General features: G+C 37.9%; 1 protein-coding gene across 3 annotated transcripts in view; it reads left to right on the top strand.

Annotated features, from left to right (window-relative positions):
- Positions 1-4,737: 4,737 nt before the first annotated feature.
- Positions 4,738-12,764, top strand: part of LOC119775408 (centrosomal protein of 164 kDa-like) — a 31,258-nt gene continuing 23,231 nt past the window's right edge. Inside the window, exons 1-8 of one of the 3 annotated variants that reach the window (XM_038273380.1) lie at positions 4,738-4,912; positions 5,274-5,354; positions 7,901-8,012; positions 9,376-9,601; positions 10,658-10,822; positions 10,910-11,041; positions 11,118-11,195; positions 11,294-11,398. In XM_038273380.1, the coding sequence (XP_038129308.1) occupies positions 5,276-5,354; positions 7,901-8,012; positions 9,376-9,601; positions 10,658-10,822; positions 10,910-11,041; positions 11,118-11,195; positions 11,294-11,398 (897 nt within the window). In that variant the 5' untranslated portion in view covers positions 4,738-4,912; positions 5,274-5,275. Of the gene's footprint in view, positions 4,913-5,270; positions 5,355-7,900; positions 8,013-9,375; positions 9,602-10,657; positions 10,823-10,909; positions 11,042-11,117; positions 11,196-11,293; positions 11,399-12,764 lie in introns of all 3 variants that reach the window. The other 2 variants (XM_038273379.1, XM_038273381.1) reach the window with 2 other exon arrangements.

The following is a 12,764-nucleotide window of genomic DNA, read 5'->3' as shown; positions in this document are numbered from 1 at the left end:
TTAAGTCAATGACCCCAAAGGTTTCATAACCAAATCATTACATCTAGAGATAGATCAATCTTTTGTAGGCTACATAGATCACGGTGCACAAGATCGTATTTAGCGTTTGCATCTCAACATGACTCATCTCATATAACCATGGTATCCATGTTTTTTAAATGGCAGCAAGCTAAAAAAAATGCTAACGTAATCAGAGAATGTGGAGGGCACACCTGAACAGCCTCTACGGCAATGAGCAAGCAGTGAGTTGGCTCTTTGATCAGTGATAGGGAACATTATCGTCGAGGTTTATGAGCTTCTGCTGCCATTTGCTGTTCTAGATCCTGTTTCTTAGATAATCGAGTTTATCAGTTATCAGTTAAAGCTGGGACTTACCAAGATGGATATGTCATAACCTCATTGAAACTTTATACTCTTTAGAGGTTAAAGTATTAAAACCTAATTGCTTTAATTGTCAGGAAAGATGCCAGAGTTTTTTTTCCCAATATGGTGTTGGACATCCCTATAGATCCCTCCTCCTTATTGACTTCAACTGCTGTTTCTCAAAGCTTTTCAACGGGTGAAACTTAAGTGAAGCCATTCCTATAGAACAAAATGGAAAAAAAAAAAATTCAGATTTCTTAAAGCCCTAAACTTTCATTATTTTTACCTCCGTTTTTTTTTTTTTTTTTTTTTTTGTGGTGTTTTCTCTACACTTCCAGTCATCAAACAGATGACTGATTCCATTTCTTAAACAATTAAAATAACCAGATCAACCAAGCCCTAAGAGAAAAATAATTTGAATCATGAATTTACTTGAATTAATGTATTTGATTCCATTTCTTAATCAAGCCGATATTACTAGAGCTGTAGAATCAAATATTTGATTAAATAAAACCTTATAGACAACATAAAGAAGGTTAAAAGATCTCAAAAAGTAGAACATCATCTCTGATTCATTTCAGTCTTTTTAAAACATCACAGCTGTGTCTGAACGTTCGCCCTAGCCCCTATATAGGGCGATTCGCTATTTTATATGAGTGTCCGAATGTCTAGTTGATTGAAAAAATTAGTGGACTCAAAATTTTTCACAATGCACCTTAAAAAGTACTGTGTATACATGTTCACCAGACTAGCAGATATACCAGAATGCTTTGCAAGTGCTCTCCCCGCAAAGCATTGTGGGATTTTTTTGCAGGCGAGACAGAACAAAGATGGTGAAGGCACCATGTGGGGAGCCAGACTTACGGTCACTTAACTGAGTTCACCATTATATCCACTATAATGACCCCTGTCCTGCAGGTGATTCTTGTTACATCACAACTTGTGTTGCGCCCCGATACCAATACCCGATACCTGGCTGTGCAGTATCGGCCGATACCATACCGATACCATCTGTTTAAAATTGATGTGTGTGTATATATGAAGACCTGCATGTTACTTGGATGTAAAATAATTGCTATCATGGCTTTGTCAAGCTGCTGCCTACCTTTGTGAAGCAGAAAAAAGACTAATACAAAGTGAATCCAGTAGAACTTCTTTATTGACCACCTGGAATGGGTGACAATAGTTGAATAAACTTTTTGCTCTCAAAATGGCCCTATTTGTTGGTACTCGAAGATACTGATACCACCATTGCATTGCAGTATTGGGGCCCTACCCGATACTGGTATCGGTATCGGCGCAACACTAATCATAACAGAAATGAATGGATGATTAACAGGCTTCTGCAGCACTTGATTGTAGAGGAAGAGCCATAATTTGAATCAGGTGTGCTGGAGCAGAGACATATCTAAAACATGCATGGGAGGGGTCCCCGAGGACCAGGGTTGTTGGGAACCATTGGGTTAGAGATTAGGGCAGACGTTCAGACAAAGCCAATGGTTGTGTTCAATTTCGCCAAGTGAAGGACCCAGCCTACCTGGACTAGATGCTTTGGAGACGGAAGAGTTTGGCTGTATATTCAAAAAGGTCTAGCCTTATCCAGCTTCCATCGCCCCTCACCAAGGGAAACTTAGGTAACCTGAAAGTGGAACTTACATTATAATACTATATATTATAAATATATAAATTTATAATTATTATTATAATTTATTATTATAAATATATATATTATTATATATTTATCATACGAAACTGTACTTACAATATTTACCTCTGTTTGGCGACATTTTCCTTTATCTATATAAAAATGTATATATATATACACATTCATCTACATACATGCATGTAAATGTCCAAATGTATACCGACACAAACACATCAAGCCAGATTCTTTATGGTGAAAATTCTGCCATTAGCTTATGATCTTTAGTTCAAGTACTGCTTGAGTTTTGCAGCACATCCAAGAAACTGTAAGGTTTTGGTGTGGCCTAGCCAAAGTACAGACTTCAAAAATGATGTAATCACTGACTAAAGACTCCTAAGAGAGATATAACTAAACCTGTTTTCCCGAAGAATCATTTAACTTGTATTTTGAATAGAACTTCATTTGTTACAAAGGGCAATCTCACACTGGTGCTGTTTGTTTTGCGTAGGTGTTGGTCATCTAAGTTCCAAGGCCTGTTTGTGATTGTAAAGCATTGCTCAAGATGAAGAGGCCATTCACCCTGATACTTAAATAAAACACAGACGATAGGAGAGTTGCTTTATGCCAATGGATGTAGGAAAGCTGTGGAAGATTTCTGGAAACCACAGAATTACTTCTTAGAGCGTTAGTCACAAAACTAGGAATTAGATTTTTGCACAAAGGTATCAATGGTGTAATAAAAGTGCTTGTTATTATATAAAACACATTTAATATAATAATTGTGCATTTGGATTTAAAACTGAGCATCACAGTCAATCATTAATAAAGGGATTTGAACAATTATTATTTTTCTCCATACATCCATTCATCTTCTGCTCCCACTTAACTGTAGTGTTGATCACATGTTGGTCGCTCAGTGATCGGGGGTCTAATTAATCTACCTTTTTAATTGATTAAAATTTAACACAATTTTCACATAAAAAATAAATCAGATCTTTACTTCACTACAATTGATTCAATATGAGGGAAATATATGACTGAATTACCTTTTTTAACTCTCATTGTCAGACTTTAGAAAGATGGTCCTCGCATTCTAAGACACTTTTATTATCAGACAATCTTCTTTCATCCTAAAACTATTAGCCAGCCACTAAATACTATATATATATGTATATATATATTTCTTTTCTTTTTTTTTTTTTTTACCCAAACACACAAAATGTGTCAATTGGCTCATGTCAGACAGACAGAACATCCTGGGTCTAATACTTTTTTGGAGGTAACTTAGGTAACTTTATGTTCTTTACAGAAATCAGTCTGAGTCTGATGATAATAGGGTGAGGAAACACCAGCACATCACTCCCATCCTTCACACTTTACACTGGCTGCCCATTCACGCCCGTATAGAGTACAAGATTCTTCTGCACACCCATCACTGTGTGCACGGTGCGGCCCCCATGTATCTCACTGAACTGCTCACACCACACACCTCTTCCCGGACCCGGTCAGGCCAACAGCACCGTCTGGCCCCACCCAGGACACGGCTAAAAACAATGGGCGACAGGGCCTTCGAAGCCGCAGCTCCCCGTCTGTGGAATGCCCTCCCAGACCACCTTAGGGCCCCACAGACGGTGGATTGTTTTAAGAAAGGACTAAAAACTTTCCTTTTTAGAAATTCCTACAATTGTTGATTTTAGATTTTTTTTAATAGGCTACGTATGCCTTTTAATGTATTGATTTAAATGACTGTCTTTTTACTCTGTTTTTAATGTTATGGTCTTTTAAACTTGTTTTGTAGCACTTTGAGATTTGAAATCAAATGTAAAGTGCATGATAAATAAAATTCATTATTATTATTATTAATAATTATTTCTTTAAGTTTTTCTTTAATGTAAAAAGAACCCCATTTCACAGACCAGAACAGTGAAATTATGTTTTCATCTGCCCTCTTCTGGACAAACCTGGTTATCCCAACACATTTTACTTATAGCTTACTTCAAGCTGCAAAACTGCTATCATTCAAAAAAACATAAATGTGCTCTAAAATTGATTTTTTTTTCTTAATAGAAAAATTTATTATAGTTTAAGGTTTGTTGTAGTATTTTCCCCTTTGCATTTTTTCCTTCTGAGTCATTTAAAGTTTATTTAAGTGGAGATGAAAGGAAGTAGTGATTAGAACCTAAAATAGGAAAATATGGAGCTTGTCCTTATCAAAATAAAAAAAAAATATATATAAGTATTAACATGTTAAAAAGGTGTGATGTGATAAAACGGCTTAAATCATTAAAAGTTTCTCATGTTAATTTACATTCTAGCCCTTTAGGATAGTCTCCTTTAATGTTTTAACACTGTCCATGTTGACTGTTTTAAAGCCTAAAAAGCTTTTGGAATGACAGTTATAATAAATAGGAAAATAAATACAATATAAAATTACTAAATAAAAAAGAAAAATAATAAATAAATAAATACAACAAAGACATCGTCGCCTGGGGAGACTGAGGCTGCTTTAAGTGCTGCATGAAAATATAGCTTCGTTCAAGTTACATTAAAAAACGGACGTTTTATAACCGTGGCATGTTTCTATGATCGATTTAGAACAAGAAAATGTGTGTTTTTGAATAATATGATTTGATCTAATGATATTTTAAATTAACATAATTGTCACCATGATATTTGGAGTTTTTCTGTCCGCTTGAAACTAGAATTTCCGAATGTACTCGAAGGCCCCATGTGGCTTAGCCAGTCAGAGCCTCGGGAAACGAGGAAAGCGTCCATGGAGATGATGTTTATGCTGTGACTGTTTCACAATTATTACGCTCCGATTATAACACGGCTTTTATTGAACGGTTTAATTATCCGCGCTCTTTTAAAAGACCCAATGAAGAGGCGGCTAATGTAGGAAAGGTAAACAAAATGCTAAGAATTAGCCTTTCTTAACTGCTAAGCCTGTTGAGCTAGCGCTGAGCTAACACCATAGCTCCCCACTTTTATCCTTCCTACGCAGCAGACCCCATGAATATAACAGCTACGCAGGTATATAATGCCTTGTGACATATTTTGAAGTTGTTGTTTAATTGGTAAAGCTACCCGTTTGGGCACAGGTGGGCTAACTTCTTCCTTTGTAGAACTGAAGTTATCTACTTCCATAATCCCCTTAATATCATGGTCTAGTCTGCCGTTAAAATGTTTTTGCACAGCGTTATGCTAGGTTAGCCTTTAATCTGCTGTCTTGGATCCAGTTCTTCTTCTTTTCTCTCTGCAGCAGCCATGACAGATTCTGCTCTTATTGGAGACCAACTGATCCTTGAAGAGCACTATGATGAGAACTACATCCCCTCTGAACAAGGTACACATTATCAACAGAAACATCCACTTAAATGATAATCTGTAGTGATGGAGCCTCTGAGGCATTTAGCCGTTTGGCCAAATTGCTTCAATGATCCCCACAGTTCATGAAGCTCCATGTGAACATGTCACCACCTACTGGTGGAGTGCAGAACTACTTGTTCACCAATCAACAAGTAGATTTTTATTTAAAAAAAAACAACTTTTCTTTAGTGATGATAGAAATATAATTACAATTTAACTTTAATGATCTCACATTTTAGAAATTTACCTCTGTATTTAACCCATTCCCTTTCGAGCAGTGGGCTGCCATTGTGCGGCACCCGAGGAGCAGTGTGGGGTTAAGGGTCTTGCTCAAGGACCAAGAGTGAAGGCTGCAGGGATCTAACCGGGACCTTGCAACCTTCTCAGAGCAAGTACAGGGGTCCATCCCCTGCACTCTGGTTCCCTGAGCAACAAGATAATCTTTCATAAGAATGATTGTTTTGACCTTGTGATAAATTGAGCGCAAGCCACTAGTCTAACACTTCCCCAAATAATGATGCTTCTTTATTTAAAAAATCAGAGCTAACTTTCTGTCATTCTGGACAAATGCATGAAAAAAATCTGTACTCTGAGAAAATAAGGATTCAGTTATTTACTTTTCAATGTAATGATAAGAAAAGTTGCAGTCCTATAAAGACACCTGTTTAACAAACATTAAACATGGGTACTCCAGTCTGCCCTGCATCTCTGACAATTACACTTTTAGAAAAAGCTTTGCGCAACATGCAGTTTGGCCCCCATTTGCACCATGATGCTGATTAGTCCCTTGAAAGACAATAATAACCAGACTTCTGTTAAGGATGCCCATGATGTTTAGAGATGCAATGATTGATGATCGGAAAGCGACCACAGTCGGCCGCTAGCGTGCTGATTGGTATTGTACTGGAGTTCTTAAAATGGATCACAGCAGGCCAATCAGAGCAGGTCAATCAGAGCACACCAATCTAGGCAGGCTGATCAGGTGACATGTATCGCATCAAACCTCTGCAAGGATATGCATGAAGTCCTAATTCTCAGACTCAGGTTTCCATGATCCATTTTTAAAATTTTTCAGTTCAATTCAGTTTATTTATATTGCACCAATTCACAACATGTGTCACCTCAAGGCACATTACAGAGAAAATTCAACCAGATCATACAGTCAGATTTTTAAAATGTTATTAATTTTTTCCACAGAGAAAACAGAGAAAACAAAGTTTATAGCCTTCAAATTGTATCAACTGGTTCATTCACACTGAACGCGAAGGAACTTGTGAACATTTTGCCCGTTTCTCCTCTCCTATTTTTTATACTTTATAATACAACATTGATGTACATGAGACAACAGTATTGAAGAATTTCTGGATTTAATTCTGTGACCAGTGATTGGAAATATTGGGATTGGCAGGTACTGCTTTTTTGTGATTGGTAATCGGCCGCCAAATACCTGATGGGTGCATCTTTAGTGATGTTTGGGTAAAAGAAAACATTTGGAAACTTTAGTTTGATCAAGTTTAGTGGACAAAAAACAGGCTTACATTTGGAAACAACCAGACTTTCACTCAGTTCTTTTCTGAAGATGTTTTGTGATCTTTCCAGGAGTCTATGTAAACTGCACCATTATCAACTGACTTTTAATGTGCTTAGGAGGATGGACCTCCATGCTGCTTAAATATTACATCTACCTCATTCCTGTTACATGTATTTATTCCATAAGACCTTCATATTTATGCATTTTAATATATAATTTGTTCCTCAATATACCTCTGGGGTTGTAATGATCTTTAAAACAATCTCATGACCCTCCACTTGGAGTCTCACGCACCCCTAAGAGTCCTGACCCTCACTTTGGTGCTGCTTGTTCTACACAACCTCTTAGCTGCTTTTGAAGCAGTTCAATTAGGAAAGAAGTTTTGTTTAGTTTCCTTAGAAAGGGCCCATTTAATGGGATGAGTCAAAGCTGGTCTAAAACCAATCCGGACCCTAATCTGAATTTGATCAACTCCCATAGATAGATAGATAAATGATAAATACCTTTATTTCTAATAATAAGAAAAAAATACAAATTGAACACATACAAACATTATATCTAATTAATCACATATATAATTGTGTCATACATATAATTGAATGCTTTAAGGGGTATGAAGAGGGGACATTTATTTTATCAACTTTTCATTTTTAACTATGTACTGATTACAAATTCAATGTCAGCCACACACAGACACACAAAAAAACTTTATTATCATAATAGCAGAATCTGTCTTGCCTAAATTTCATTAGTTTAACATGATTTATTTTGACAGAACTGAGCTTTTTAGTTCCTATAGTAATTCTGCAGTGTTTAGAGCTCAGAAGTTCCTCCTTCTTACTAAGTGAAGGTTTAGGACTTGGATTTTTATTTAGTTTTATAAAAAAAATTCCCTGAAATACCTACTGTTTGCATGGTTTGAAGTCCTGCTGTTGACGTACTGCACTGTGTGGAAAGCTGTATTGCTCATTTTTTTTTCTCCTTGTGCTCAGATATCCTGGAGTATGCGAGAGAGATCGGCATTGATCCGGAAAATGAGCCGGAGCTTCTGTGGTTGGCCAGAGAGGGCGTTTCTGCCCCCTTACCTCCGGAGTGGAAGCCGTGGTGAGTTGAGAGGAAAGCGTTAACTACTCTATCAGGACGCGAGTACAATTTTCTTTTGTATTCAGGGTTAAATGAATGTTTAAAGAATCGATAATTGCACATTTTCCACTTTTTATTTCATTACCAACAAATACTAAAAAAGAAAAAAATATAATATATAGGAATGTGCAGGAAGGATTGAAAAGCATGTTAACACGGTAATGTAGGCTTGAGTTCATTATCTGACGCATGCAGATACACACCAGGAACCTGGAAACTTACTGAATTACAAAAAAACATTTAAAAAACAAACATGTTTCATTGATATATATACAAAAATGTATATGCATGTGGACCAATAACTTCAGCTTTGGTCTCATTTAACCAGAGCTCCTGTTTTCCAACAAATGGAAAGTCTTGTGACTTTATTTTAACAATGGCTTTCTTCTTGATAATCGACCACTTTGACCAATTTTGGGATTATTAATTAGGTTTACAATAGTTTTCCCATCAACTTATTTCAGCTTATTAGGCTGGAGAGATTTCCAATCTGAATACTGGAAGGTGTGGTAAATTAACCCTCCTCTTTTATTCTTTATTATTATTTATCACTTTACTTGGATTTTGGATTTAGTTTTTACACATGCATAGATATACGTACAGATATATATACAGAAGAGCTATATGTGTATATATTTTATCTCTTTTTATTCTTATTTTTTAATCTTTATTATATTGTATAGTTGGATGTGTGTATATATTATATAAAACTGTAACTGGAACCTGTAACAAAATTAATTTCCCTCTGGGATTATTAAAGTATTTCTGATTCTGATGTTCAGATGAGGGATTGAGCAAAGCCTTGTGAGATTTGTAGTTAATTCTTGGGAGATTGTTCTAAACGTCTCAGTTACCTTTTTTCCTTCTTCTTTTGTCCCCATAATGGGCTTTTTTTCACTAATGTTTCTCTGATCATCATTTGTGACCCTGCATTTAATATTATTTCAAGGCTATTGAAGTAAAGGGGGCTGAATTTAAATGCTCACAGGGCTTTCCATATTAAAAATACCCAATGCATCTAGGTTTCTAACCCTGGGATAGCTGCTACTTTGTGGTTCTTTCACATAAAATAATGAGGCTTTTGTTAGGAACATGTTTTTGCAAACTTTATACATTTTTCAAACTTGCATAAATACAATGTTTTCTGCTCAAATTAAAGATTACATTTGATTTGAAATAGATTAAAGACTAATAAAGCAAGAGCAAGTATGATCTGGTCTAAAATCATCTATATGACTGAAGATTAGAAGAATAGATTAGGAGCTGTCAGTATTTTTAGCTCAAAGTGTTTTCCTTTGTTTTCCTCTCTGCTCATATGTCACAGCCAGGACACGACAGGGGAAATCTACTACTTCAACTTCTCTACGGGCCAGTCCACCTGGGAGCATCCGTGCGATGAGCACTACAGACAGCTGGTGATCCAGGAGCGCAAGAACGCCCGGCTCAAGGGAGGCGCTGGGGTGGGAGGGGCTAAGAAGGACAGGAAGAAGAAGAAGGAAAAAAAGGAAAAGAAAGAGAAGAAAAAGAAGGAGCCACTGAGGACTCCAGCGGTTAGCGACTGTTGCCATCCTAATCTCTTTATATTTTTTGACAGTTTGAAGGTTTTCGTTTAGATATTTTCAGAGTCTTTTAAGGGAAAAGTCCGGTCAGCAAGGAATGATCAATGGATCATTTTTATACCTAAAATTAATATGTTTAATAACATTTTTGCCCAAATATAGTAACCCCTCCCTCCTGCCATCATCCAGCAGTGACGTCACGATGCGGTAAGCCTAGCGCCATTCTCCCCGCTTTACAAGCAAAATCCATGGGAACTACTAGACACATCTGCAATCAACAACAATTATTGAAGATTTCCAGAGGACTTCACCATTGAAATTCACCAGAGCTATAGTGAAACTGACAATGCCCACGTGACTGGCAGCTGGATGTTGGAATACATCGGGTAAAAGGGGGAAAAAAAAGGAGTTATTTCACCTTTCCGATCCCTGATCCTCCACGGACGGGTTCATTGTTGGATTGCCAACTTGAAGAGGGAGGATTCGCCATCGAACTTCTGGCCAGAGAAAAAACACGTAATATGTAGCCAACATTTGGAAGAAGAATGTTTTCAAGATGACTTGGATAATAGTGCGTTGTGACAAACACCAGATTCAGCATTGAGACTTGATCAACAGCCGATACCGCACCGTGACGTCACAAACCAGTAGGTGGCAGTAGTGTTCTTTGACAAACATGGATGCCTTCAGTAAAGCACATTCAAAGGAAAATTACTATTAATGAAAAACACTTATCATTTATTGAACAGTATGTAATAATTTCATATTTAAAGTACTTTCAAAAGTTTGTATTCTGAATGTGACCAGACTTTTCCTTTAAATGAGTAAATAAAATGTCTTTTATTCAGTGAAAACTGAAATTTTTAACAAGAAGCTTTTTAAATTGACACATTTTTAGCTTTAAGATACAACAATAAACATAAAAGGTTGCTATTTTTTTTCTGTGCAATAAAACCCGATTTAAAGCATGAGTCTGTATTAAAGCATGATCAATTAAAGCGGTGGAAACTCGCTGTCTCTCGGCTGACGCTCCATCCTTTTCTGCAGGTGTTGAGTTCTTCTCTGGGGCCCCTGCCATCCCCACTGTCCACTCTGGGCCCTCTGAGAGGTCCAGATCTCTTGGGGCAAGGGCCTCTATCTGGATCTGCCCCTTCGGTCCGGGGGTCCCTCAGCAGCTCAGGGGGGCTGGAGCCTCTGAAGACGTCTTTTCCAGTAATACCTCTCTTCCACAGCTTGATTTGGCATTTATTTAGTTTAGTGTTCTTCATTTTTTATATTGTTTTTTTTTCTTTTTCCCAGGGTCCTAGAAGCGGCGGGGCAACGAGTGTTTTAGTAACAAGGAAAGAGGAGAGGATTTCATTTACTCTGCCTGGTTTGGAGTCTGATGAGGAGGATCATGATGATGATCAGAAACAAATCTCTGAAAATGAGGTTGGCTTCAATTTCTGTTGCTTTTTGAAATGCTTTGTTTGTTTTTTTACCAAACCAGACCTGGTCTTGTTTCCAGCTGAGTCCCCGTGGATCAGACAGACTCCTGAAAAACCTCCTAGACTCAGATGCTCTTGGAGGAGGCCTGCATTATGAGGTGAGCACATATTTTAAAAGGCGTGTATAGCTTTAGGAAGGACCATCTTGTTTTGCTGGCTGAATCTTTGCATGCTTTTTTGTGCACATTTCGATCAGGACAGTGAAGCCAGCGCTGCGACTCCAGACGCGGAGAGGACGGAACCGGAGCTGCAGAATTTGGCTCCGTCTGGAGACCACAGCCTCGAACCTCCATCTCATCAGGTGAACCCATAGAAACAACTATCCGTTCTCCTCCAGTTCTCCATGGAGCATTTCAGTAGCCATTTAAGGTTTCATTTATAATAAATGTTGGTAATAGGGAACATGAATACTGAGCTGTGAAAGGTTTGTCTTTCATCATTTCTCTCATTTTTTATGGGCAGTTTCCTTTTTTTATAAATTATTGCTGCTTTGATTTCAACCATGTTTCCTTTATGTGTGTCTCCTTGATGTTGAAACCTTCCAACCTTTCCCCTGGAACCTGTACGTGTTGTTGCAGCTGTTGGGATCTGTCATACGGAGGCAGCTTTTACTGCACTCTCCTCTTTTTCCTCCTACTGTCACTGTTACTGCTTCACTGTCTGAGTTTTTATAGAAACGTGTTTGCAGATACTGAGCCTGTAATTAACATTAGTATTGCAGGCACACCTAGTTAATAGGGGTGTAAATAATAATCGTTTTGTATCGATGCATCGATCCAACAGCCGACGATCTGATGCATCGACACGTCCGCAAGAGAATCGATTCTTGTTTTTTTTTTTTCCTGCGGTCTATTTTTAACCATTTGCTCCTGGACGTAATTCTCCCTCCCGTGCTGCGGTGGCGCTAAACCTATTTTGCCCTCCTACCCCGCTTCCTGGTTCTACTCTTACAGCAGTTTGTTGCAGTAAACTTGACATAGACATTTTTTATTTATGCTCAATATTGAAGCGTGGTCTGAGCTACACGCTGTGGGTCTAGATACGGCCGAGGCGGCGAGGAAGTGGGGGCGAGTTTAGTCCGACAACGGAGGGACATGAGGGCCAAAAAGAGCGGAGATCCAGGTGGAAAAAGGGTCTCAGCGTTCTCGCGCACCTCGCTCTTCTAGTGGGTCAAACTTCACGAGTTGTTTTCCGCAATTTCGGTCATAAAAACAAACCAGGGCGGCCTCCTGTCTGCGGTCAGCTACAATTTGGGAGAGGTGCAGCGGAGCGTCTGCGGAGAGGGCGGGGACGTCTGGAGCCGAGGTTTTGCATTGCACTCATTGCACTGATATTGTGCAGTATTGCATTTTTTGATGCAAGGCCTTTCAGAATCCATAACGCAGGGGTATTATTATTTTTCAGTGAATGAGGCATTAATAGGAAAGTGGAGTGCAACTTTTCTACTTCTGTTATTTTCTGTAGTTTCTCAAAGAAAAAAAGCATAACGATATTACAGCTTTGATGTATTTCGAATTTAAAACATTGTCTAGCCTGTAAGGTGTTAAAAAAAATGAACCAATTAATCGAATCGAATCGTATCGTGGCATATTCTTAAGTATCGAAAAATACTGCTGCTCTTAACACAGAACAGAGCTGGTCACATGACATAGATGGAAATATTTGAT

This window comes from Cyprinodon tularosa, unplaced genomic scaffold, assembly GCF_016077235.1.
Source record: "Cyprinodon tularosa strain WSP-4 unplaced genomic scaffold, ASM1607723v1 ctg87, whole genome shotgun sequence".
NCBI classification, from domain to species: Eukaryota; Metazoa; Chordata; class Actinopteri; order Cyprinodontiformes; family Cyprinodontidae; genus Cyprinodon; species Cyprinodon tularosa.
Note: the sequence above shows the minus strand (reverse complement) of the source record. Positions and strands in the feature narration are given on the sequence as shown.